Source organism: Leishmania martiniquensis, chromosome 32 (assembly GCF_017916325.1).
Source record: "Leishmania martiniquensis isolate LSCM1 chromosome 32, whole genome shotgun sequence".
Taxonomy (NCBI): Eukaryota; Euglenozoa; class Kinetoplastea; order Trypanosomatida; family Trypanosomatidae; genus Leishmania; species Leishmania martiniquensis.
Window position 1 is genome coordinate 885,341 of NC_090167.1, and position 26,987 is coordinate 912,327.

The 26,987-nt window shown below is 58.0% G+C and overlaps 5 protein-coding genes across 5 annotated transcripts; all 5 read right to left on the reverse strand.

Moving 5' to 3' along the window:
• Positions 1 to 4,375: 4,375 nt before the first annotated feature.
• Positions 4,376 to 5,476, reverse strand: LSCM1_01877 (uncharacterized protein; the record flags this gene model as incomplete). Its single annotated transcript, XM_067319475.1, has 1 exon — positions 4,376 to 5,476. One exon carries the CDS (start codon positions 5,474 to 5,476, stop codon positions 4,376 to 4,378), a length of 1,101 nt encoding a protein of 366 aa, XP_067176024.1.
• Positions 5,477 to 13,029: 7,553 nt separating this feature from the next.
• On the reverse strand, positions 13,030 to 13,596 carry LSCM1_01878 (uncharacterized protein; the record flags this gene model as incomplete). The annotated part of the gene is made up of 1 exon (XM_067319476.1): positions 13,030 to 13,596. The coding sequence occupies one exon, from the start codon at positions 13,594 to 13,596 to the stop codon at positions 13,030 to 13,032; it is 567 nt and encodes a 188-aa protein (XP_067176025.1).
• A 1,275-nt stretch (positions 13,597 to 14,871) lies between these two features.
• LSCM1_01879 (uncharacterized protein) lies at positions 14,872 to 18,783 on the reverse strand (the record flags this gene model as incomplete). The annotated part of the gene is made up of 1 exon (XM_067319477.1): positions 14,872 to 18,783. One exon carries the CDS (start codon positions 18,781 to 18,783, stop codon positions 14,872 to 14,874), a length of 3,912 nt encoding a protein of 1,303 aa, XP_067176026.1.
• A 1,877-nt stretch (positions 18,784 to 20,660) lies between these two features.
• On the reverse strand, positions 20,661 to 21,515 carry LSCM1_01880 (uncharacterized protein; the record flags this gene model as incomplete). The annotated part of the gene is made up of 1 exon (XM_067319478.1): positions 20,661 to 21,515. The coding sequence occupies one exon, from the start codon at positions 21,513 to 21,515 to the stop codon at positions 20,661 to 20,663; it is 855 nt and encodes a 284-aa protein (XP_067176027.1).
• A 2,524-nt stretch (positions 21,516 to 24,039) lies between these two features.
• Positions 24,040 to 25,944, reverse strand: LSCM1_01881 (uncharacterized protein; the record flags this gene model as incomplete). The annotated part of the gene is made up of 1 exon (XM_067319479.1): positions 24,040 to 25,944. The coding sequence occupies one exon, from the start codon at positions 25,942 to 25,944 to the stop codon at positions 24,040 to 24,042; it is 1,905 nt and encodes a 634-aa protein (XP_067176028.1).
• Between the last annotated feature and the right edge of the window lie 1,043 nt (positions 25,945 to 26,987).

Sequence of the window (26,987 nt, forward strand, 5' to 3'; positions counted from 1 at the left end):
CCAGGGGAAGCCAAGCGAGTGCCCGGGGCCCGATCTGCTTGGCAGTGCTAGGCCGGGTATGAAAGAGGAACAAAAAGGCGTGAGAGGAGGCACACGCCGAGAGCCGAAGTCGCAACGGAAGAAAAAGGGATGCAGCGGAGCACGCCCTCACCGTTGCATGCGCGTGCGGCGCCGCCCCAACTACAGGGCGGCGTGCTTCCTCACGTATCTATCCTTCCGCAAGTAAGAGAGAGAGGGTCCGTGCACCGCCCAGGCAGCTAGCGTCACTGCCTTCGCACACGGAAGGATCGAGCTGTCAACGAGTACGAGGAAAGAAGAAACAGCCACGGAGAAGACCGGCCCACACTGATGCCCATTCAGCGCCGATAGAAGGCACGCTCGATTTTATGCACCGCCACAATGGCTGCGCTGTAAATGTGTGTGCTCCAAAAGAGAGAAGAGGAAGGGGTATTGGAAAAGGCGCTCGACATCATCGCAGGAAAGTAGAAGTGGAAGCGGGAAGCGGGAGAGTGATTGGATAGAGGAGAAAAGGGCCAAGGAGGAGGAAGCCTGAAGTGCCTCGAAGGAGGCGAGCAGAAATGAGCGTCAGCTTCAGAGGGCGAGGCACGGGCGTTTGTTCGCGCACGCAGGACGAAGTTGCTTTCGGTGCCAGCATGCTGCGCAGCAGGCCGTACGAGCATCTGGGTGCAGCTGCCCGTGCAGCTCCCCGGTACTAACACACACACACACATACTAGTTCTCGTTGCCGAGCTCGTGGTATTCTACTCTGGCAGTTAGGGGCCCCCACACCCGGTGCGACGCTTTTGGGTCGCCACTTTCACCCCACTCGCGGAATTTTGGGGGTCAGTGCTCGAGTCACGCAACGCGCGAGCGAATTGGCTTCCTTTCGTTTTTTGTTTCTCCTGCACAATGGCAAAGGGTAAGCGATGGGCAGAGAGGGGGGAAGCAGAATACCCTCCATGAGGCTGTTGCCAAGCCACTTCTCGTCCCTCCCATGCTACCTGGCCACAGTCCCCCCTTCTGCCGAATCGATGCGAACTTCCAGCTTCGTTACTTGGCCCACACCCGGCTCGCTCCCTGTCTCTGCGCTGTCTTTCGACTCCATCCAAAAACGTCTGGCGAGAATAATTCCAAAAAGTCAACAAGAGAGAAGAGGAGCAAAGAGAAAGGGGAAGAGCGCAGAAAAGTCAGCACAAGTCATCTGCAGACACACACGGGCACTGCAACGCAAACCTTCACTTGAAGAATACTACGGGAAGACGAAAGGACAGAGAGAGCGCGCGCGCGCGAGAAAGCGAGAAAGCACACTGTGATCTCTACACAAAGCAGTTCCGGCGTACCATAGAGAAAGCGAAGGGGAGGGAGGGGGCAGAGCCGAAAAAAAACAAAGCAAATCAGCTCGAGCACTCACACACACACCACACCCATCACACACGAAACACGAAGGAAATCAATACGCGCACGTGAGCAGCGGAGAGGAGCCCACCCAATGGGAGCGAAAAGGGAAAGCAGAATTGATAGAGGGGTGGAGGAAATGATAGATCCTAGACGCGCGTGTACGCCCTGGCGTCCACGTGCCCACGCACGTGGGGAGCGGATACGAAAGTGGGTGACAACAGAGGTAGATGGCGCAAGTCTTGGAGCACGGGGAGGGAAGCGAGGTTGGAAGTAGCAAAGAGCACAGGGCAACAGAAGGGTGTCCGCATACCCGCTTACCGTCGACATGAGCGAATCCAGCCGCCCTCTTCGTTTTTTTTTCGCGTCACGTCTCGCATACTGTTACCCTCTCCTCCCTCGCTCGCTCTCACTCCCCCCTCTCTGTCGGTCGTGCGTTCCTCCTGCTCGCGTCCTCCCTTTTCCCTCACTCACTTCCTCTGGGGAAAAAGCAGACCGTTGCACGATAGGAGGCGCATCTGGAGCTGGCGAGAAGCCCGGGCTGCTTGTCAGCTCGTCTTGGCTTTTGTTGGGCATCCCTTCCCCTGAAGAACACCACACAAGCGCACAGAGTTTTACGCACGCGGGAAGACATGCACACGAGCACACATCACTGGTTCAAAGTGAGTGCGCGGCGGAGTGCATACACAGCAGGGCGGCAAAGCGAAGCGACAGGAGAAAGAAAAGGGAAAAAAGAGGTCCGCTAAAATCAGGGGGAGTGCCACCGGTGTGTGTGTGAGGAGAGAGAGGGGGGGAAGGGGGGCTGAAGGGGTAACGCGCGAAACAAGAAGAGAGGTAGTAGGCGGGGAGAGGAAGGAAAGTGATTTTGACGTTTTGTGTCGTCACAAGCGCGTCGTAGCCTGCGAGGGTGGGAGAAGTTCTGCCGCCTTTCACGACATAGTCAGACCCCCAGTGACTGAGCTCAACATTCAAGCAGCAGAGGAGGGAGGAAGAAAAAACACAGATCAAGCGGAAAAAAGAGAAACAGATGTACGCGGACCCGCCATCGCCACAGCTATCATGCGCTCATCACTGTGGAAACGCGACTTTATGAACTCACTCTCTCCTCCCCCTTCCTTCAATTAGAAAGGCATAACAAAAAAAAACAAAGCAGCGCACAAACATTTGAACGATGGTGAGGGAAGCAGCGCCTCACAGCGGGCCGAAAAAATGGAGATGGGATGGAACAAGGCAGAGGAGGAGGAGAGACTACAAGAAATATATATATATATATGAGATACATATAGATAGCGAAAGCGGCACACACACACACGCCAACGCGCAGACGCACACCATCGCGAGCCAACTCACTGACAGCACACACTCTTTCGTAGAAAAGCCCCCCTCTCTCTGTGTGTGTGTGTGCAGAGGCGGCGGTGAAAAAGAGGGACAGAGCAAACGGAAACGAAACGCACAAAAAAGCGTGAAGATCCAACACAGCCAAAGGAAACAAGAGAGGGAGAGGAGTTGTGCGAATGCTGACAGTGTTGCCGGCGCTCTCCCTGTATAGACAGATATGTATGTATCCGGAGTACATGTGTGCCTATATTATCATACATGCAACGACGGGAGGCTGCGTGGTGGGGAAGGCATTTACTTGAACGCAGTCCAGAGGGAAAGGGAGGGGGGCAGAAGGAAGAGCAGCCTTGGAGGCCGACACGACCCGCTGCGACAAGTATGCGCGTGAGCCATGGTGATGCCCGAGTAAGCGGCTCGGTAGAGTGGAGGCGGGGTAGACCCATCGCAAAGGCGAAAAGATGGTCGTTTTTTAAATTGCGCCTCTTCTTCAGCATGTGCAGCTGCGCCCACTCGCCTGGTACCCTTCATCTGCGGCCCGCCACCAACCACGTAACCACACGCTGTTGAAGAGAAAGAATGAGGCAAAAGAGACAAGATGCGCCACAGAAATGAAGGAGGGGGTGTGAGAATAAGGTAAAGAGAGGAGCACCGCTGAGGCTGCTCAACGAGGGGAGGTAGATGTGGCCTAGCAACAAGCACACACTCAGGTATGCACACCTACATGCATGTATGCGCACACACGCGCGGCTAGAACCCGAATGAGGTCAGCCTGTGCCTCGGCACACAAAGGGTGAAGAGATGCATTGGCCCTACATCTAGACGGGCGTCGCAGCCGCCCAGGAGCACACACGCGTCAACGAAAAGAGAGCAACGCACACAAACTTATACAAAAGGCGCTTGAAGCAAAGGCAGTAAGGCACATAGGAAAAAGCGTATTCTGCGTACGACGGAAAGCACCAGAGCGTGTGCGCACGGAGGAGCGCCCGAGAGGAAAGACGCATGAAACAAGCGCGTGAATACGGCAACGTGTCACACTTAACTTCTGCATTTGTACCGCTTCTTTTTTTGCCCTCTTTTTTCTTTCCTTTGCTGTCCTTCTCGTGCTGCTGCTAAACGGCGCCGATGCTCCGCTCTGCTTACGGTTTCGCACGGCTTTGGCTCCCCGCCCGCGCAACTCCAACCCCTTTCCTCCTCTCTTTCATCGCCTCACGTGGGCACCCACTCGAAACCGGCGTGACTATCTTGCACGCCGACACGACAGCACACACGCACCCGAAGCGAGAGTGAGGACGACAAAGAAGCGGGAGAGAGGAAGGGGCGTATGGACGCCAACGCCAATATGTGACTCAGCCGCACACAGACAGCGCGCAGAGAAAGCAGACACCCCCAAAGGGAGGGAAAAGAGGGGGGGAAGAGATATGCGATCTAGAGAGGCGCGCGTATACGTTATCAACTGTGTGCCTGATCCCCATCGAGTGTGAAAACGCTTACGGCGTCGGCATCATCTTTTTCGCCGCCGTTGTGTATGCGCTTACTTTGCTGTCCCGCTCCTCATGCGCATTGGGTGCCCGGCACTCCACGGCTGCGCTCTCTCTCCCACGAACGATTGCCACTGATCCCCTAACCTCCCTTCAAGGCGCTTTCAGACTCCCCGAAAGGCAATTTCTTCGCATTGTTGGTACTCGTGTCGGTGGACAAAGACGGTGCAGCCCAGCTCCTGGAAGAGCCGCTTTTCACATTGCCCAAGGTGGGCAGGAGCGACGCGAGGAAGTGGCCGGCTCGCCATGGGCTTGAAGGACGCGGCCGCAGTGGAAGAAGCCAGGGCAGCAGCCGCGCACTTCTCGTCGCGAAACTTGTTCAGCGCACTTGCTAGCGAAGAGGTCTTATAGACGACATCGCCGTGAAACTTGCCAGCTATCAAGAGGAGTGCCACAATGCGGCGGCGCGTGTTGTAGCGGTTGAAGACGTCGCCGAGGCTGCTGTTGCCGCCACTGTGGCTTTGCTCTCTGGACTCTGGCAGGCCATCGCTCACTCTGATTTCATTCTCGTTGTCGACGTGGCTGACATCGCTGGAAGTGCTGCTGCACACGTGCGGGAGAGCAGAGTTCGGAGTCTGCACCCTTGAGCTGTAGCTGCAGTGAACGGGTGAGTCGGGGGTGCTAGCGTCGCCAGAGTCCACCTCGACGCGTGGGGCATACCAGCTTGGATAGCGAAAGGTAAGGCGGTTCACCAAGCACAACGCGTAGATCAGTACCTCCGTCGAGAACCACTTTTCATTGACGTAGAGCAAGTCAATGATGTCGTCTGCCTCGTAGCCAGTCAGTGTGCGGAGCAGAAGCTTGACGTTGGCAGCGATGCTGGCGCGCACCGCAACGTCCTCAGCGGACAGCAGATAAAGCTGCGAGATGTGGGCACCATAGAAGTTCGGCGAAGGCTCCCGAAAAAGGGGTTGCAGTGCAGCAGCAGCAGCTGCCGCCTCAGGCGTGCTGCTGCACGCACTCGCGCAATCGGGAGCGGCAGTCGACCCTCGGGACACTTCGGGCGCGTCTGAAGACGTGTGATCGCCGGTCTCCGATGTGGAGGAGGTCATGTACATCGATGCCTCTATCTCATAAGATAGTGCTATCTGTCTCTTGTCCGACGCGCTCTCTCTCCCACCGTTGGCCATCGAGTAGCGCTCCGCGTTCGCAAGAAAGCGAAGCGCTGCGCCGTCAGCCAAGTCGAACAAAGGCAGAGACTGCATACGAAGAAGTCACACGCAGCAGCGATGAAAGCTGAGAAGACGCACCAGCAGTGGCAGCACAAAACGTCACTCACCAAGACACACGCGCACGAAAAAAAATACAAAAGAAGAGTTACACGTGAAAAAAAGGGGTGTGTGTGTAAGGAAAGGAATCGCAATGGAGAAAGGGAAAGGCAGATGCGCACACGTGTACGTAAGCGTGCTTTCCCAACCTCTCATGCACGAGTGAAACGTTAGCGAAAAAAGGGGGCGAGCGTGCGAATGACAAAACACACGCCGCCACTTGGCCAAACGCGTTAGAGCACACGAGGAGACGAAGGGGAAGAGAGGCACGCACACATGGAAAAGAAAAAAGGGCAAAAGAGGGTGAGAGAGAAGCACAGCACAGGGGGGATGAAACAAACCTTTCTAACATGAACAACAAAAAAAAGTGAGCAAAAAACGAGTGGAAGAGAGATGAACAGAAGAGGGATCGACTGTGGCGTACTTCTGCTTCGGATGCTGGGGTGGTGGGGGTGTGGAAGATACAGCAATCGTAAGTGTGTGTGTGTGTGTGTTTCTGTGTCAGAAGAGGAGGGGGAGGGGGAGAGCGAGAGCAAAAACACAAACGGAAAGGAGTTACCAGACGAAGGGCTCTGAGCGACGCCCCTTCGATGCTTATTTGCTTTGAGGTATTCTTCTTACTTTTTTTTCCGTTCTCCTCCAAATGCGCAAAAAAGAAAAAGAAACGCCGCTTCTGCTGCACTCAGCACGAAAGGTCGACTATGGCGCCTCTTCGCGTGCTGATTTTCTGTGTTCCTGTCGGAGACAGCGTTCCGAAACGGGGCGTACAGTGTTCCCCCCTCCCACCGTGCCCCTCCCTTGCTGCTACACTGACGGTCAATTCTGCTGTCAAGCAGACCCCTTTTTTGGTTTGGGCGGAGAGGGTTGCCAGCAGCTCCGCGGACGGAATGGGGAGATGACGGATGGAGGCCGAGAGACAAATACCTGTGATGCTTGAATACAAAGATATGCCGGTGAGCCGAACAGAGCACACACACACACTTACTGAGGGGAAAAGAGAGCTCGGCGAGAGAGAGCAACTCGTGAAAGGGGGGAGGGAAGAAAGCCAATGAGCAGTCGAGTGAGGACTTCACCGCCACGCCGAGAGGTGGCAGCAACAAGAGCTAAGAGCAAAGAGGAAGAGGCGACCTCTGAAAAACTCCTACTGCCGAGGCGCACGATCGACCGAGCGAGCGAGAGAGCTGTACATATATATAGATAGAGAAAAAGAGAGAGCCGAATTCACAAGTAGGCCAAGGCCACACAAAAGACACGCACGCAGACAGAGAGAGACGCGCACTCGCACACGCACACAAATAAGCGCTGTAGGCGGCACTTCCGTCCACGATAGAGAAGGGGAGACGATAAATTAAAGAGGGAGAGGCGGTGAGGCAAACAAATGGGGGCTGCAGATGAGGCAGAGGGGAGAGGCGAAGAGAGAAAAAGGGAAAGCAGTCCGTGCACATACACAGACACACACACACACAAGCAAGAAGAAAACGAGGAGAGGCGGTCACCTTTTAAGCTTTACTTCTCTGGTACGTTTTTGCCCTACACTACTGTGCGCCACACCCCCTGAAGGGCTTCTCACTTTCTTGACAGGATGCACTTGCCCTGATCGTCTAACGTGCGCGTCTATCTTGCTCTCTCCGTTTTGCTCGTAGATGGGTCTTCGTTTTCGTTACTGGCCGCCAACGAAGTCTGTCTTCGTGGTGATGCCCTCCTCCTGCGCCTTGCGGAGAAATCGTTGTCCACCGGCCTTGGGCGGACCCTTCTTATGGTGCGCGAACGTGCCTCTGCGCTTGCCCGCGCCCCCTTCTCCCTCCTCCCCGTGCCGTCAACAGATTCGAAAGAGAGAGAGGGAAAGGGGGGAAGGATGGTGCGAGGAAGACGCCACACGCGACGAAAAAAAAGGACTAAAAGACGAGATCGCCTGCAGAAGCGATTCCGGGGAAAGGGGATAGGGGGAGGGAGGCTCAAAGAGGAAGCCGCAAAGGATAGGAGGAGGGCTGATGCGGGAGCGGTGATCGTGCGTGTGGGAGTCAATGAGTCTCGTGCAGATTCCGCGAACTCGGAAGAAACGTAGAAAAACGTCAACGCGAAGAGAGACAAAAACTGAAAGGAAAGGGTGAAGAGACGTCTTGCGTGGATGTTCACTTCGCGTGCAGCGAGTCGAGCCTTTGGAGGGAGAGAGAAGAGGAAGGCACTCCTGAGCAGAAAAAACTCCTCCTCGGTAAAGAGGAGACCCGCTTCGATCTCGCTTGCCGTTCCCCGAAAAAAAACAGCTGGCAAATAATACTGAGCTTACAGAGAACAGGCACCGTACAGTAAGGGAGAGCTTACAAAGAAACCACCGACTGCACTCAATAGTACAACCGCAAGGGAGTCGCGGGGGCGCCGCTTTTGGCCAGTAGGAGCGCCTGCAGTCGAAAACTGCCGTGACAATGACGCGCGCCGTTCTTCTGAAGCTGCCCCCTTTTTTCGTTCGTTGTCACTGCTCTCCGCCTCCGCAGCTAACGTTTCTCTCCACGCTACACAACGTTCCCAGCGCAGGGACGCTGCAAAGGCTCGCAGCACACCGGCAACTCACAACGGAGGAGCCCCTCCGCCACACTTTCCCTTCTTTTTCCGCTTTCTCTGCTCGCTTGACTTTTTTTTCTGATTCCCTTTTTTTTATATTTTGCCTCAGCTTCGGCGGACACCAAAGCGTTCTAATGTGCACGCAGGCGCCCCTCCCGTTGAACGAATGGTTTACGATACGGGGGACTTCCGATTGGCAAACGTCTCTGTATGAAAAGGTGTACTGGTGCGCCCGCGTGACTCGCTGTCGTGTCCTTCCTGCACGCACACGTGCACTGCCCTCCGCCTTCTTGCGTTCCGTCACTTCACAATCGCGGAATCCTTTTTGTTGTTGTTGCTTCCGCCTCTCTGCTTTCGGCTAAGAGAGACGCTGCAACTGTTCGTCGGAGCTGTTCGAATCTTCAGTCAACTATGGCAGGCAAAACGAGCGGAGAGCCAAGAGAGCAGCAAAAAAACGGGACGGGTAACGGCAGTCGGGGGAAAAAACCGGCCGAAGAAGCCGAAAGTTTGTGCAAGAGAGATGGAGAGCACTTCACCTGTTCAATAGATAGCCTGGTGCGTCTTGTAGTCGAGCGTCTGTCTGAATGCCGGAGTCGGTGGATGTAAAAGATATAAGGAGCCAACGCACACACGCGGGTTGTACACACAGAGAAGAATGATGCGCGGTGCGGATCTGAGATAATTGAGGGAGCGTCGGACGAAAGAAGTGTGAGGGAGGCTCAACAAAAAGTGGGAGAGCGCGAAAGAAAAGGCGGAGGATGTGTCCGACAGAAAACGGGCAAAAAGAAAAGAGAAGCAGAAAAGCAGAAAAAACGCCCCAGTCCACGTACTCGTCAGACGCGCGCGCGCGCACACACACACGGACGCAGAGGAGAGAGGGGGGGGCGGCTGTTCGTTTCGATAATAAGAGGAAAACAGGAAGAATGGAAAGTACACAAACGGAAAAGGTGAAGAGGAGAAGAGAAACGGAAAGGCCTCCACCAACGAAAGGCACACACGCACACACACGAGAGCCACTCACAGTGGCAGGGGAAAACGGAATGAGAGTTACAAGAAGGGACAAAGCGTCCGGCGCCGTGAAGAAAAAAGGGGAAAGGGTGAGATGAACGATGATGCACAGTCCGAGATGGTGTGAATACCACTTACCCACACGCATGCACTCATATGCAGGTGGGAATAGCGAGGCGAAAGGGAGGAGGGAAGGTGTGAGAAGTATGCACGCCGTCCTGGAGGGTGAAGAGGGACGCCTGAATAGTGGAGCACAAGCCTGAAAAAAATCTCAAGTGAAGAGCACCGCCGGTCGTGGAGTCTACGCTTCCGCCGCCTTCTTGAAAATCACTCGCTGTTTTCTAACGTCTCTTTGTTTTCTCGAGTGACGAAGGCACAGGTAATCAAAAAAAAAGATGCAGGTGCGCTGGCGATATTATTCGCGTACGCCACTGTATCAGTGCAGGTATCTCCGCACGAATCGTATCGGACAAACAGAGGGCAAGAGAGAGGGGCGAGGGGGGAGGCGTCACCCAGAAAGATAAAGTACAGGCCTGTCGCCGTTTGTTTTAGAGAGCCTTTGTCCTCTAATGCGCGTAGGTCTGAGTGGGTGGGAGTCGAGAAGAGGTAATGATAGTGTAGGGAGGAGGACTCTTTGCGTAAGTATGTCCGCATGCGCTTATCTGAGTGACGCAAAGTTGAGGAGAGAGCGAGAGAGCAGAGGATGTGCAGGTGTGAAATATATATATATATATGTGTGCAAGCGACGAAGAGAGCACTGTAAGAGCTTGCTTCCCCTCTTTTCCCAATTGTGTGTCTCTCTCCCTCTCCCTCTCTTCGCGCTCGAGTGTGCTACTAGCCGCTGCCTCCTTTTTTTTTTACCGAAGCTTTTTTCCCCTCCCAGGGACAAGCCAACGGAAGGCAGGACGGATTGGCAGCTGTGCCCTTCACCTCTTGGCTTCCCTTTTTTCTTCGCTATTTCTGGTTGAGCACGGTGAAAAAAAACGTAAAAGAAGGCAGCGGAGAAGAGAAGATGAAAACGATTCGGAAGAGGAGTGTTTGCTCGCTGCCTGGCTGCGCGGGCCCACGTCTTGGGTATCAACTTGAGCGTGTACTGCGCTCTCCGACGTGCATGCGTGCGCTCGAGACACTTTCACGGCGTGGCCCAACAACAGAAGAGGAAACAGAGGGCGCTGAGTTGAGAAGTACCGAAAGCAGATGTGTGCTTCACTCTCTTTTGCTTTCTCCTTATAGTTGTGTGCCACTTACGAAGACATGCACCATTAAAAAAAAAGGCAGCGTGTGTGTCGGTGTGTATGTGTGTGTGTGCGCGCGATAAGAGGGGTGCACAACACATGGATGGCAGCCAAAGAGAGAGAGAAGGAGGAACGAGAGATGAGAAGAGGAAAAAAAGGGCGGATGCCTCGGGAGTCAGCATGACACCACAGAGGATGTGCATACGCACGCGCATCGAAATGGGGCCGATGAGCACGGCCCCGATAGAGTCCCGAGGGAGGTCCAAACCGAATCCCAGCGAATAAGCATATCGTTTCTCTGCTTTTTTTGTTTCTCTTTGCCGCGCATCCATTTTCTGTGCCACACAAAGCACGGCTTCGAGTCCGCTCGGCCCCCTCCCCTCCATGCCCCTCACACGCGGGAGGGAGGAGGGCAATCCCGCCATGCGAAGCAGCCGAAGAGGCACGCCTCACAGAGGGGGTACTGACGCCGCTGAGGCGCGACGCAGTGCGGTGCCTCTCTCCCTCCGTCCTTGCCCACTCTCGCTGCGCGGGTTGTCTCGCAGTCGCTTTTCCCGTTCGGCAGGGCGCCGCATGCTGCACCCGCCTCAGAGAGAGAGGGGGGCGTCTCCCCGTCAGCAGGCAGTGCGAGGCCTGGGTACGAGGCCTTCGAGCCGCGCTGGCACCCCGCCTATCGCATGGATGGTGAGCGGCTCCTCACTGTCGCCGGCCACACCAACACCAAGCCGTCCAGCGGCTTCACCGCCGACACCGGTGGCGACGCACCGCTCTGGCTTGCCCACGCCGAAGGTCTGGGACCCTCATGTAACGCAGAGGTGCCCTGAGTCATCCGAAAGTGCAGGAGAAAACGGAAAGAAGTGCGACAGAGAAAGGCGCGACCGCGGCAGAGGAAGGGCAGAGATAAAATAAGAGAAAGCGCAAATTTCCGTCAGCGGAGGCCACTGAGAGGAGGGCAAGGAGGAATAGTGGGAGGGGAGGCCAGGCGGAAAGAGTGTGAGTAAACGGAATCGAACGGCCCCTAGGCAAAAGGGGAGGGGGAGCTGTTAAAGCAGGAGCAAGTGAGGGAGGGGGAGAGGGGCTTGCAAGGAGGTAGAAAGTGCTCCAAACACATGCATTAGAGACAAGAGAAGCCTACCAGAAGAAAAGGTGGGGGGCCACGAATATGCTTCCCCTGTACGTGTGTGTGTGTGTGCATGTGCATATATATATATATATATATGGTGGTGGAATAATTTCAGTTGTCTTAGTGTTCGCTTTCGTAATGTTTTCTTTACCTTTCAAGGAATGGGAGGTGGCAGAAATAGGAGGCCGCACAAAGATGGAGAAGGGCTGGAATGTGCCGTGAAAGTTTCAAGGCTCCCACAGGCCGGAAGGACTACTCGCCAAGGAGAGGGCAAAGGGGCCCGTTTTTTTTGCTGTTGTTGTTCACCTCTGCTCGCTGGGCGGTGTGCCGTTTAACGGCGCCACCCGCACAGCCAGTGCAGAAGCAGCGCCATGCCCACAACCGAAGCACACATGTAGGACCGCACATGCGACACTGGCGCGCGCCGGTATTGGCGTCCGTTTTCCTTTTCTTCGGTCGAGTTTGGAAAAAAAAATGTGCGCTCGCCAACACAAAAGAGCCGCAGAAACACGAAGCTGAACCCGAGAGTACGGACGAGAAGCGGCGCATAAAGGGAGAGAGAAACGATGCCCTGAAGCACTCTCTCGCACACACTTTTCCACTTCCCCACCACCACCACCACACACACACCTCTCTCTCCCCCTCTGCGCATATGCACACATGTACACGAAGCTTGGTGAGCTCAGACGCCTCTCCGTCAATTAGAAGGTCAGAAGATGAACGGCGCGCGCGCACGTGAGTCATAATTTCCTTTTTTGTTGCCTCCTTCTCGGCGGCTTGTCCTCTCTGGAGCGTGAGCGTTACGTGTGTACCAGTGCGCCCCCTTTCCCTTCCAGTACACTCCCAGCCATGTCGGATCAGCCACTGGGTGTAAGAGTGGAGCTGATGTGTGGAAGGAGACAGGCGTGAAGGGGTAATGAGGCACGTGTTGTAGCATCACACACAGAGGGCGAGAGAGAAAGAGAGAGAGATACATGTGCGAAGCACATTACACCTTCCGCAGAGAAAAAGGAGGGACTGGAGTATCGAGGAAAAGCTGGGGACGGGAGATGTGAGCCCCCATGCAACGATACCCGTTCTCCGGACGCGCACACGCACGTACACATGCCCAGAGATATGCAGTCACACACATGTGTGCGAAGAGGCATCCCACTCCCCTCTTCTCCGTTCCGAGGGCGGCTACACCCGTTTGCTCTCGACGTAAGACGCGGAACTCATCCGAGGGGGAGGAGGGGGAAGGGGGGATGGATCGACACGGTGCGAGAGATAAATTAGACAAGAAATAAAGGAAATAATGAAAAAAGTGGGAGGGGAGGCCGTGAGGAGGCTCGAGGAAGATGTCAAGCACGTTACATGGCCAGACGCTCCGCCTCCTCACCCTTACCGCCGTGAGAGCGCCTCGCACCAGAACACGGGGGAAGAATAAGAAACACGTGATCCCACTCGCTGCCGCTCTCCTTACGCGAATCCTTCCTCATGCGTCTCTCTACGTATGGCCCCCCTTCCTCCTTTCCACACATCACCTGTAAAGTAATAAAAGAGAAAGAGGTGTGTAAGTAGTGGCGCTACTCCGCTTCAGCCGCCTCTTCATCCGCTGCAGAGTCGCTGTCGCTTGCCTTTCCCTCAAGGTCCAGCCACACACTCTCCGCCTTCTTCGCAAGTTTCACCAATATCTGCTGTGTGTGGGGCTTCACCCTTGTCGAGCTCTTGTCTTTGTCGATCCGCTTCGAGAGTTGGATCGAGAGGCTCTTCGCGCGCGTCTTCCCCGCCTCATCCGCGGTAGAGAAGGTAACTGTGAAGGAGTTGCTCGTAAAGGTCGATTCGATGGAGCTCTCGTCCAGTGTCCCGCCTTCCGGCACGGCAGTGTCAATGTACACGGACACAAACTTGTCTCCATCACACCAGCTGTATTTCCGCACAGACACCGTCGGCACAACAGGCGCAGTCGCCGTCGGTGCATCAGCCTTGGAGATGAGGTGCGGTGTTGGCATCGGCGCGACATCACCAACCTTCGCCCGCTCTTTCTCATGGCCATGCCAGTAATAGTACGAGTTCGCCTTGTTCTTCGAGGCTGGAGGAGGAGCAGCAGCCTCCACCGAGGCCTTTATGGCTTGTTGCTCCTCCGTTGACATCTCAGCGCGCAGTCCTGTGTGTAGACGTAAATCCGAAGGTGGAAGGACAGGGAAGGATTCAGCCGTTTGTGAAGTCGCTGCAGCCAAGGGGCGACAGGGAAAAACGTGAGAAGTCCGCGTGTTAAGCGGGAGGTAGCCAGGCAAGGGCGCGCCTGTGTGTGCGCGTTTATGCAGTCTTTGTGCCTTGCCGATGGCAATAGGGGCCGTTAAAGGCGAAAGGGGGAGGAGAGAGAGATCGGAGGGAAGAGGTGAGGGTGATTGTCCTTCACGCAGGAGCAGCGATGAGAGAGCCGCCAAACGAGCACGTTGGCGTGTCGACGTGTGGATGCAGTCGTTTGGCAGAAACACGAGGGGTTTGTGATTGGTGTGCGCGTGTGCGTGCGTGTGTGCGTGCGTGCGAGAGAGACAGAGGGCTCAGTAGGACCAGTAAGCGAGAGGAAAGGTTGAAGGCGGGAGGAGGGAGGCAGCACGCTCAGAGTTGCCAAAGGCACCATTCACAAGGCCGAGCGCCAGGACCGGCATAAATGCACGAAGACTTCAGAGAAAAGCCTTCCGGTGACACCCTGGAAGGAGGGAGGAGGACGACTGTGTGCGCGAAGGCATCGCACTCGCCCTCTGTGGTTCCCTCCAGAGAAGTAGGTATTGAAAACAGCAGCCAAGGCTGCGCACCATCTCTTTCGCGATTCACACAACGAAAGAAGCGAAGCGAAGCCTTCCCCTTCGCCGTCCTCGTCTCGGAGTCTTCGTCAACTGCCTTTCCTCTTGAGTACACCGCATCTCAAGAAGTGCGATATGCGCTGAGACTCAGCCAGTAGACAGCCCTACCCTGCTGGCACGTGCTTCAAGGAAGGATTACACAATTCTTCTTCGCTTGACGAGTAGAACAGGGATGCATCAGCGCACACAGGCACAACCACCTGAAGAGAAGCACTTTCCCCACCTTGAAGAGGCGCGAACAAACACCGCAGCTGGCAGCCAGAGATGAATATGAGGATTGAGGTCATCCGAGATGGCAATCAGAGAGTCCACGGAAAAAAAACGAAACTCTCCTCGCGTCTCACCACTGAAGCGAGGCCAACAACTGATCCGCAGCATACAAAGATACCTTTCTCTGGTCCCACACGAGAGCCTCTCGTCGGTTCCACCGTTGACCTCCTTCAAGCATAACACCCCTCCTCTTCCTCCCGCGTGCGCGCGCCTGAAACACCTCCAAAGAGCGGGCTTGGCGTCGATACGTCTGCAGACGCCTACACGTATCAGGGCAAGCGCGGCAGATCACCATTCGTCATCCCATTTGTCGTCCTCCTCCATCTGCACCTGGCGTCCAGCCTGCTTGCTCGCCGCGGAGGGGGTAGGGGACATGCTCTGCAGGTAGACTGGTGAACATCTGGCTGCGCCAGTTAAGGCATTGAAAGCAGCGCCATAAGGACTGCTCATACCGCTCCCACTACCGACAGAGCCCTGAGACTGGATTGCAGGGATGACCGTCGCCCTCCCAGGTGTCCTCCACTCAGGCGGCGACTTCTTCCGCAAGCTCATTCCACATGATCGACGGCCCACAGTGTTGAGGGCGCCCTCTGCCCCTTCGACTCCTCGGAGCCCAGGCAGCGGCGTGTTTGGGGGCGTGCGCTTCTTGGGTGCCGTCGCCGCATCCCTTTGGGGGTCCATTGGGGCTTCCATGTGCGAATGAGAGGGGGGCGAAGAAGTGCTGCAGAGATTTATTCCACTTGCATTATTGCGTCTCTGTGACGCATGTAGCTGAGTCGTGAATTGAGCCATATTCACTTCCTCGAAATCATCCTCCTCGTCCCATTCATCGTCTTCGTCCGCGCCTACACGAGGAGGCGACGCACCCCCGCTTCGCCCCGAAGTCCTCCCCTCAGTCTGCAAAATGTCCCCGACCATGATAAGCTGCCCAAACAACGACGCGGCGACTTCCTGCGCCTCCCTCGACACCCTCGCCCGCGCCACAACCTCTTCAGCTTCCAACACAGACATGGCCTGTGTCAACTTCTCCGGAGAAACATCCAACGATTTGGCAGCTTTACTAGCACGGCGCTCCTCCGCCGCCTGGCGCTCCAGTCGTGCTTGCTCCTCCGCCGCCTCGCGGGCAAGGTGCTCCTCCGCCGCCTGGCGCTCAAGTCGTGCTTGCTCCTCCGCCGCCTGGCGCTCCAGTCGTGCTTGCTCCTCCGCCGCCTGGCGCTCCAGTCGTGCTTGCTCCTCCGCCGCCTCGCGGGCAAGGTGCTCCTCCGCCGCCTCGCGGGCAAGGCGCTCCTCCGCCGCCTCGCGGGCAAGGCGCTCCTCCGCCGCCTGGCGCTCAAGTCGTGCTTGCTCCTCCGCCGCCTCGCGGGCAAGGTGCTCCTCCGCCGCCTGGCGCTCAAGCCGTGCTTGCTCCTCCGCCGCCTCGCGGGCAAGGTGCTCCTCCGCCGCCTCGTGGGCAAGGCGCTCCTCCGCCGCCTGGCGCTCCAGTCGTGCTTGCTCCTCCGCCGCCTCGCGGGCAAGGCGCTCCTCCGCCGCCTGGCGCTCAAGTCGTGCTTGCTCCTCCGCCGCCTCGCGGGCAAGGTGCTCCTCCGCCGCCTCGTGGGCAAGGCGCTCCTCCGCCGCCTGGCGCTCCAGTCGTGCTTGCTCCTCCGCCGCCTCGCGGGCAAGGCGCTCCTCCGCCGCCTGGCGCTCAAGTCGTGCTTGCTCCTCCGCCGCCTCGCGGGCAAGGTGCTCCTCCGCCGCCTCGTGGGCAAGGCGCTCCTCCGCCGCCTGGCGCTCAAGTCGTGCTTGCTCCTCCGCCGCCTCGCGGGCAAGGTGCTCCTCCGCCGCCTCGTGGGCAAGGCGCTCCTCCGCCGCCTGGCGCTCCAGTCGTGCTTGCTCCTCCGCCGCCTCGCGGGCAAGTCGTGCTTGCTCCTCCGCCGCCTCGCGGGCAAGGCGCTCCTCCGCCGCCTGGCGCTCAAGTCGTGCTTGCTCCTCCGCCGCCTCGCGGGCAAGGCGCTCCTCCGCCGCCTGGCGCTCAAGCCGTGCTTGCTCCTCCGCCGCCTCGCGGGCAAGGCGCTCCTCCGCCGCCTCGCGGGCAAGGTGCTCCTCCGCCGCCTGGCGCTCCAGTCGTGCTTGCTCCTCCGCCGCCTCGCGGGCAAGGCGCTCCTCCGCCGCCTCGCGGGCAAGGCGCTCCTCCGCCGCCTGGCGCTCAAGCCGTGCTTGCTCCTCCGCCGCCTGGCGCTCAAGTCGTGCTTGCTCCTCCGCCGCCTCGCGGGCAAGGCGCTCCTCCGCCGCCTGGCGCTCAAGTCGTGCTTGCTCCTCCGCCGCCTCGCGGGCAAGGCGCTCCTCCGCCGCCTGGCGCTCCAGTCGTGCTTGCTCCTCCGCCGCCTCGCGGGCAAGGCGCTCCTCCGCCGCCTGGCGCTCAAGTCGTGCTTGCTCCTCCGCCGCCTCGCGGGCAAGTCGTGCTTGCTCCTCCGCCGCCTCGCGGGCAAGGCGCTCCTCCGCCGCCTGGCGCTCAAGCCGTGCTTGCTCCTCCGCCGCCTCGCGGGCAAGTCGTGCTTGCTCCTCCGCCGCCTCGCGGGCAAGGCGCTCCTCCGCCGCCTGGCGCTCAAGTCGTGCTTGCTCCTCCGCCGCCTCGCGGGCAAGGTGCTCCTCCGCCGCCTCGTGGGCAAGGCGCTCCTCCGCCGCCTGGCGCTCCAGTCGTGCTTGCTCCTCCGCCGCCTCGCGGGCAAGGCGCTCCTCCGCCGCCTGGCGCTCAAGTCGTGCTTGCTCCTCCGCCGCCTCGCGGGCAAGGCGCTCCTCCGCCGCCTGGCGCTCAAGTCGTGCTTGCTCCTCCGCCGCCTCGCGGGCAAGGCGCTCCTCCGCCGCCTGGCGCTCAAGTCGTGCTTGCTCCTCCGCCGCCTCGCGGGCAAGGCGCTCCTCCGCCGCCTGGCGCTCAAGTCGTGCTTGCTCCTCCGCCGCCTCGCGGGCAAGGCGCTCCTCCGCCGCCTGGCGCTCAAGTCGTGCTTGCTCCTCCGCCGCCTGGCGGGCAAGGCGCTCCTCCGCCGCCTGGCGCTCAAGTCGTGCTTGCTCCTCCGCCGCCTCGCGGGCAAGGCGCTCCTCCGCCGCCTGGCGCTCAAGTCGTGCTTGCTCCTCCGCCGCCTGGCGCTCAAGTCGTGCTTGCTCCTCCGCCGCCTCGCGGGCAAGGCGCTCCTCCGCCGCATGGCGCTCAAGCCGTGCTTGCTTCTCGAGGAAGTCGGGTGCTGTTGAGAGGAAGACACTTGAGCTGTGCTCCTCTGTGGTTTTCACGGTTGGGCTCTGTCCGTGGAGATTAGCGTCGTCGGCGACGCGAAGGGCAGTCCCGGCCGGTGGTGCTGTGGAGACGGTAAGGGGCTGTAGCTGCAGTGGGGAAGCTTGCAGCTCTTGCTCTGGAGCGGCCTCACATTCTGGTATGCGCGCAGTGGGCGTGTGTCTTGTCGGTGCGGGGAGTTGCTTGTCGGTTTCAAAGGTGCGGCAAGCGGGCGTCGTGCCGTCACCGTGAGCAGTTTGCCTGCTTTCTGGTATGGGGAGGATCGTAGGCAGTGTTTTCAGCAGGTCGTAGCGCTCGTCTTCGAGAAGTCGTCCGCGAGCAGCAACAGCAGCCATTGGCTGTGTGGCGGCTTTGCGCATGGCCTCCATTTCGGCGCGCAGTGCTAAGACAGTTTCCATTTGCGTTGATGTACAAGACGCCTCCGTGAAGCGGGACTGCAGCAGATCGTGGCAAAGGATAAGCTGGCGATTCACCGTACGATCCCACCACTCATAGCACGCCGCATAGTCGCTCGTGTGGGCAATTTGCTCCTCCATGCCGAGGCTCAGAAGGAAGTTCGCCTCATCGAGCGCTTGATGGGTGCGGCTGCTTGCCTGAGAGATGGCATCTATAAGGAGGTCCAACAGCTCTTCCTGCGGCAGGGATGCGCGCGCCTCTGCCGTCAAGGAAAGAAGTCGCGGGACGGCGTCCTCACGAAGCGGGGCGGCACCGTCGAATGCTTGGCTAAGAACTCTGCTGGCCGTCTGGTCGACCTTTCGCCATAGGCGGAACAGCCCGGTTGTCAACTGATTCACCGCCTCCTCGAAGCCATTCTCCGTCGCATTCGTTGTAGTAGGCGTAGCGGTGGGTGTGTCGCTTGCTGTGCTGCTCTCGCTCGGATGGGGCGCCACTATCTGCCTCACCGACTCCCGCACGCTGCTCAGAACGCTCCACATTTGGGGGGGAGGGCAAACGGACTGCGCTGTTGCGCCAACGCCGCAGCTCTACTCCCCACGTGTACACCAGGAGCGGAGGGAAGGGCAAGGGTGAACGAGTCGAAATCGAAAGGGGACGAAAGAGCGAAAGCCAAGCAGAAGAGGTGAACACTTCTGCGATTCTGAGAGGAGCAACGAGTGAGAATATGTCGCCGAGAAACCCAAGTGAAAAGCTGGGCAGAGATGGGGCAAGAGGAGAAAAGAGGCGAAGTGGATTATCGCAGACGCTCCAACGCCGCAGAGAGCAGAAAATGCTCACACGCGCACGCAGAAAGGGAGGGGTAGACGAAGGGAGGCACGCACACGTACGGATATGCTCAGCGAGAGAACACGAAAGAGGAAGCGCATACACACAGCTGAGAAAGAGGCGTCAACGAAAGATTGAAAGGAGCAACAAAGGAGGTTGGGAAAAGCGACGGCGGAGTATCAACGACAGACAGACAGACACGCGCGCACTCACACAGAGCGACTATGATGGCAAGGCCATGCGACGTCACCGCCACAGATCAGGAAAAGGCCTCCCCCCGTGCACTCAGTCGTGAAAAGCGCGTGCAACAGAGGAGGAAGGGGGATGGAAGGGGGTAGAGAAGGTGCGTGAGTGGTAGAGACAGCGGAGAGGAAAAACAAAGAAGGCGAGAAGAGAATGGAGTGCGGCGATGCGGGGAGAAGCCGCCAAAGGCCCGGCAGGGGGCTAACGTGTTAAGGCGATATAGATCGAGGATACAACGCGCACAGAGGTCGAGCCACTGCGCCAAACGGCACACCCGCCTACACTGGCGGTACACTGTTCTTTCTCCGCTCCTGCGAGGACCGCCCCCTTCAACTGAGGCGACGCAGGCCCTTTTTCTTCTCTCGCTGTGCCTGTGCGAAAAGATGGCAAATGGCAATCGCGGGGAGGGGGAGGAGGGTGGAAAGGGTACACGGGAAGTTCGTCGCACGTACGTGCTCGGGAGATGGATAGCGTGTGGGTCAATGTGAAGGGATCTGCGCCGGTGACGAAGTGCACATGCGCATGTATCCAGCGCGGCACGGTTTGGAGACACACAGGAGTGGGGAGGGGGCCAAGATGAGAAATTGTTCGACGGCATCGAAAATGGGTAGCTTGGCGCAAAGCGGAGCGGCAGAGGGGATCTAAAAGGTATTTTTGAATAGAGTTGATTGGGAAGCTTGAATGAGGGGGGGTGGGAGAGTGGCAACGTCGGCTCCATCGAAGAAGCGCTCTCTGTACCACAACACACGCACACGGCACGGCGCTCCGTTTTTTTTCTCTCTCTTGTGCACCCGCTTTTCCTCCTCTCCAGACGTCCTGAGAAGAGGGGCATAGGAACCAACACACTCATGCACGACCACGCGTGGTGTTTGCGTGCAAGCATACACTTTTTGTGTGTGCATGGCTGTTGCCTTTAGGCTATACTCCTTGTGTTCCGGGAAAAATACCTCGATTGACAGCCGGCAACGATGCACACGAAAAACACATATATAGATATATTTGTATCTGCATGTGCAGTCGCTCGCACCGATGCTCAGATTCCACCCCATTGGCGCAGGCGAGGTACGCTCACATGCACACATGCACGCGAGCAAACGTCACGCAGAACGATGCATGTGATCAGTAAAAAAAATTGGAGGAGGGAGAGAGCGGAGTGGGAAGGGAAAGGCAAGACACACAGAGGGGGAGACGTGGAGGACAGCAGGGAAAGAGAGGGACTGACAGAAATGAGGCACCCTTGCACAGGTACACACACACACACGCGTGTGAGCACCTCCGTCTCCCCTCTTCGTCCTGTGCTAAAGCAGCTTTTCTCGCCACGACACCTCAGTTCCTCTGGTGGCGGCACTCATGCAGGGTACATGTTATGTGTGTATCGCCCATCCGGCCTCTGCAGAGGGTGAATCGTCACCCCTTCCATCATCTCTGTAAACTTCCCTTTAGGATATGCGCCAGACGGTTGCGTGAGCTGCACAGGCATGGCAGGGCCACGAAGGTGTGGCAAGGCGTAGTATCGCTCCATTTCGCGAGTGCGAAGGATGCCACGTTCGTGCTGCTCGATGCGGTAGGACTTCCGCGTGTTCTGGGCGACAATATCGCGCGAAACGAGCTCTAGGTGTTGCAGCACCCCCACTGGGATGGAGTCCATCGCGGTGCTGTGCCACCACGTGTAAAGCGCCTCTTTCTTGCTCGCCGCGTCAGCGATGGTACGGAGTCCAGAGCTCTGTTCAATATGCGCCAGATATGACTTCAGATCCTCGCGCGACCAGCAATGCGCCGTATACTGATAAATGAATGGGGCTGTGTAGGAGAGGGGGAAGTGTGACGGCGTCTCGTACGCCTGGCCGACCTCAGCGTAGTAATCCCATTCCGGTGTGCCGTTGTTCGCCGCGCTGCTGGAAGCTGAAACAGTGCGGCGGCAAATTAGATCCTGGTGAAAGCGAACTGGATCGTCGGTCCAGCGAGCCCAGGGCCAGTGCCGATAATGGTTGCGGTTGCGCATGCGATTGTGCCACTCGACACCGCTGCGAGGGTCCCAGGTGTTGGCGTACTCCTCGGGCGTCTTGTTCGCAAGCGGCGAGCGGACATGCGCATTTTTGGGCGCCAGGTAGCGGGCCTTTCGGCGACGGTGGGCGTACACCATGACTCGATTCATGTAGCCCTTGGCTTTGGAGGCCAAGAAAACGGGGGTGGCGCGCAGCATGGTGACTGCTGTTCACAGCACGCTGCAGGGCAGGCTTGAAAGCGACCCTTCGAAAAGAGAGAGACAGAGACAAAGGTGCCCCATCAGAGACGGACACGGACACGCGAGAGTGCCAGTCGTTCGACGGTTTCGAGCATGAGGACAGAGAGAGCGGAGGAGTGATCATCGGAGAAAGCAGCGATCGGTTCCCTGTGATGGGCATACACGAGGCAACCAGGCCGGACGTGAGCGATCCGCCACGAGCATCAGCCTCTTCTAACGAAGGCGCGCGATGGGGGAGGAAAAAGCGCGTATTTGAGAGAAGAAAAAAGGAACGCAGTCATCGCAAGGCTGATCCGTGGTGCTATAGGTTACCTCACGCAACGTTCCCTGGCAAGATCTCGGCGACCCCCGGTCGGGCACGCGCTAACAGTCGGAGGACGATAACAACTCGCACTGTCGCCGTCTCCGACAACTGGCCATCCGCCATTCGCTTTTCCTGCATCCCCCTCTACGAAGCGCTTTGCCTTATGGCGCATGCGTGCGGCAGTACTCACTCACGCACACATAGAGTGACTCCTGCCCTCAGTGTACAGCGCTTTCTCATCAGTTTTGTTTCGTATCGCTTCCGCTGCGTTAAAGAATTCTTCGGCCATCGATATCTCAACATGCAGAGATGCAATCACCCGTACACACACACAGACCCACGAGCACGCAGACAAGGCCGTTCACGAGGGGGGTGTAAGCGAAGACGGAGCGCCCCCTCCCCTTCCCCTTTGGCTGGCACCCATTCGCTTGCGCTCCTCATGGACAACGAAAAAGACAGAAGCAGCAGAATAAGATTAAGAGAGAACGGAGGTCACCACAGCTGCTCACTCTATCGCGCCCCTTTCCACCGACGCCATGGGTGCTCTGTCGTTACTGTAAAGATATCCCAAGGAAAACCACAAGCTCTTCCACTTTCAACCAGAACACACACACACGAGCACGTACAAGCACCTCCGTTCCTTCGTCGACGTGAGAAAGAGGGGGGAGATGGAGAGAGAAACGAAGCAAGGGCGAGAAGACCTGCACGCTCGTGGCCCCCTCAGCTCGTCAGACTGCTGCGCGGTGCGGTCAACATGGCTGCACACGCCGAGGCTAGGCTGGCAGGAATAGAGCACAGCGCATCCAAGACACGAGATGCGCGGATATGCTATGTGTCCGTATGCTGGCGAGAGTAAGGAGCTCCAGGCCCTTCCAGCCTCCAGCTTCAGTGGGCTGAAGTCATGAAGAGGGGGGTCGATATGCCAGAACTGACTCTGGAGACGCGGACAGTGGAAGCAGCAAGCAAAGAGAAGCAAGCAAGAGGGCGCTGAGGCCCCTTCTTGGACACAATGGGAGCTCGAGCCGGCACGTGTGCTCGGAGCAAAGCTATCCCCTTCGCTGGGTAAAGAAAACGCGATGACTCCCCCACCGCGCTGCACCGCTGTGCCGCCAGAAATGCGCGTGTAAAGAGGCAGAGGACGTAAAGCAAAAGGCTGCCTATTTTGGGGGGTGGGAGGGGGAGGGGAGGTTGTCGCTGCCATAACGGCTCCGCTCACGTGCTGCAGCAGACAGAAACACTTTGAAGAAGACCGAGAGAGAGAACGACAATGCGGAGCGAGCGAAAACACATTCGCAGCCTTCGCGTTCCCCAACGTCGCCACTGGAGAGTGAAACGGGAAAGGGGGACGAGGTGGAGAGCAGTAGAGAACGGAAATGGCACGCTCACTCAGACTCTGGCGCTATCACAAGTTGCACGTGTGTACTCGTTCACGTGAATCTCTGAAGAAGGAGGATGGCAGGCGCAAGTACACCACAGCAGAGGAAGAACAAGGAAACACACGTACGCGCCTGACGATAGAGAGAGAGACGCGTGCGATCACACTTTTCCTGCCATGACGGCGTGAAGCGACGTCAGTTCCGAATCGATCAAGAGAAGAGGCGCGTCTGTAACAGGCGTGAGTAGACACACGGCAGAGGCAAGGGAGGGCACAAGAGACGGAGTTGCCACAAGAAGAGCAGACTTCTCCATAGCTGTGCACAAGTGCCCGACGCGTCCACTGTCTCCGTGACCGTGTACAGTCTGCTCTCGAAGCGGTGAATCAAGAAGGGCACTTCTCCAGCCTGCACGTCACGAAAAGTGGCGGAGAATTTCTCATCCCCTCCAAACACACAGGCGCGAAAAAAACCTCTGAGATGTAAACGGGACGCAAAGGGGGGCCCGGTGAGCCCATCACCGCCCGCAGATTCTCGCGCCAATGGCCCATCACGGGTGGAGGAAAGGAAGATGAGGGAGACACTCACCTCGAGCAGCAATGCAACAAAGATAGAGGCAGCAAGGACGAAAAGAAAAAAACCGTTGCCGCACTCCCCACTCAGATCGAAGGCATTGGTAAAGCGGAGGCGGTGAAGGGCTGAGCGGAGGGACTCACACGGCATCGACAGCACCCGCAGCGGGCAGCGCTGCCGCCGCCATCTCTCGCCATCGTATGACACCCCTTTCTCCTTTCGACGCTTCTGCTCACTCTGGTGACGGTGTAAGCGGCGGCAGAAGATGCCGCGCTTGGCCCGCAAGCTCCTGGCCTACGCCAAAGCCTTCGCGCAATAGCACCTGGCACGCGAAGGTGACCGTAAAGCCCGTCACAGCGTATGAAACAGTGCGCCGGTGCACATCCCAGAGCCACCAGTGCCGATGGGTGCGGAGGGACCACACCTGATAACTGTTTACGTACCCGTCTGGTTCCTCCGCTGCGTCCGTGCCGCTGCGCGCATTCGGTGAGCTCCTCCCGGCAACGCCACCGGCGGCTTTCCCATCCTGGAGAGGGGTGTCGCTGAAGCTGCCGCTTTGCAGGAAGGAAGAGGAGCTTTCGACGGTGAAAGGGATGTAGGGCCGCGGCCCGCGCTCGTTCTGGAGCGTCGTCAGCCCAATCACCTTCGCCATAAACAGGTAGGGCTTCCGAAGTGTTTTGGGCAACCGTGTTGCGTATACGCCCGATAAAAACTTGAAGACCACTTTAAGCACGGCACCCGCAATGAGCGACGAGAGCTCCCTGCTGACCATGGCGATGACCATGCACACGAGCCACTGAATCAGAAAGCTCAACGTCAGCATCACGTCGAGTACGCAATCCGGGGTAGGGCGTGCGGCGAGGGTGCCGTAGATCGAGTAGAAGCCCCAGAAACCAACCGTAGAGCCCATGATTGAGCCGGTGAAGCGGAGGCTGTCCACGTAGCAGGGGCAGGGGTCGTGGGGGGTGGCGTGAGCCATGGAGAGCAGGTGCAGCGTGACGTACACAAGCGCGTACGCCCACCACGGTGCGCCCGCGCGCTCTAGGATGTAGGCTTCCCACCGATTCAGGAAGGCGACGTGGGAGAGGATGATGCAGAGGGCCACAGCGAGCCCACCAACCACGTCCGCGATCCAGTGCATGCCGAGGTATATGCGCGAGAAACTGACGTTCACGAAGATACACAGAGCCGCCAGCCAGCACAAGAAGGCGTGGTCAGGGAAGATGCGTACCAGCTCGCAGTACAGAAAAAATGAGAACACGAAACTGTGACATGAGTGCGTACTCGGGAAACCGTACTCACTGGCATGCGTCTCACGCTTGCCGTGCAGCTGAAGCGGTGGGCATGGCGGACGTGGGCAGCATGTAGAGTCCTTCAAGGTTCCTGTCACGTACTGGCCTACGCAGAGCAGTGACGCAATGCGTACCCCGCTGAGCGGTGCACCGAGCCAAACGGTTGTCGGGAGGAGTATCGTGTAGAACTCGGCTTCGCCAGTCAAACTCCACAACTGGAAGTAGCGAACAAGCAGCGGCTGCAGCGGGCGACAAGTGTGCTGCACCCTCTCGAGCCACCGCACCTGCTGCTCATTACAGTAGCGAGAAGTGTACCACTCGCGAAAGGCAACCTGCCGCTTCGGCCGGCGCCACTGCACCAGATTCTCGCGCGCTGAGGGCGACGACAACCACGTTACCGCGCACGAAGCTGCCCCAAGAGGTATGGCAGCCTCGGTGGTGCAGCCGCCGCGGATAACATCCTTGCCGAGGCTGAGTGAGTTCATCGCGGAGACGGACAGGCTCTTCGCCTCCCCTCTGTCGAAGCCTTCTGCCAAGACGCTCAACGTGGTTAGCCTTGGGCTTCCGCTGTCAGTGCCATTGGGGGTCGGGCCGCCGCCGTCGCGCAGGGAAAGCCCACCACCGCTGCTTGTGTTGCTGCACCGCGCAACGCTGGCCAATCCGCCGCCGAGAAGGGAGTTGCTGCCACTGCCGAATACACTGGTGGTGGCAGCAACTCCTTCCTGCGCTGAAATTATGCAGGCCGATGCCATCTTAGGAGACGTCATCGATGCCACTGGCAAAAATTCCTGGGCAGAAGAGCGGTGAGCGAAGTGGCTGCTAGACGTGGACGTAGTCACAAACATCTCCTCTGGGGTCGCTGGCACGTCAGTGACAAGGACAAGCGCCCGCCAGTGTGTACACAGAGAGACGCCGATGCTCGAGAAAAGTGCGAGTGAAACGACGAGCGGTGAAGGCGATGGGTAATTTGAAGCGGAAAGCACAGAGAGGACACGCTACTGTGAGCGGGGGTAGCGCTGCCCACAAAACGGTCCGAACGAGAAGACCTCACGAGGCGACAATAAAAAAAGAGAGTGGAACCAAAACGCAGGAGCAATACGGCTTACTGCAAATGTTCAGCAGCACCGCCCCCCCCCCTCCTGACGGTAGGAAAGTGTGGATAGAAGCCGCCACACCGAGTGAGTGGGAGGTGGAGCGAGGCAGATGCACAATGGAGACAGACAGACAGAGAGAGAGCGGGATTCCCAGAGGCGGCGAAGAGAAAGAGGCCCTTGATGCGATTAAGACGAGAATACAGAAGGAGCTACGGGGCCACCGAGACACAAATCAAAGGTATCAAGCGCAATCGGGCACGTGCGGGTGGGGAGGAGGGACGAGAAAACAACAGAAGAAACGGATAAAGAGGGGAGGGAGGGCTAAGCGGGGGTGCGGAAAGAGGTGAGGGTGTGTACGACGGTGTACGAACGCCACCGCTGAAAAATAGACAAATATATATATCAGAAACGAAAGAAAAAAATGTAGAGCAGATACGAGAAGCGCACACACGTGCGAGCGCAAGAGAGGGGAGGGAGAGGGGGAGAGAGAGCGCGCACCGAAACACGTGAGGCGAGCAAAGGGCCAACGATGGACACGGAGAGAGAGAGGGGGGAGGAAAGGAGAAGAAAGAGGGGTCAGCCGGCGTTGCCCAAGGGCACTCAAGTCCACACTGAAGAAAGAGGGAGGCTGAGTAAACAGAAATCAAATTCACAAGACACGCGAAGAAATCCGGGCAAAACAGCAGCGTAAGTGATTGACGGTGGTAAAAAGGGGGACCAGGGGAAGGTAGCGCGGGCAGTCATGAAAGGCGGCGGCCGAACCCAAAAAAAGCACAGAGAAACGTGAAGACGCG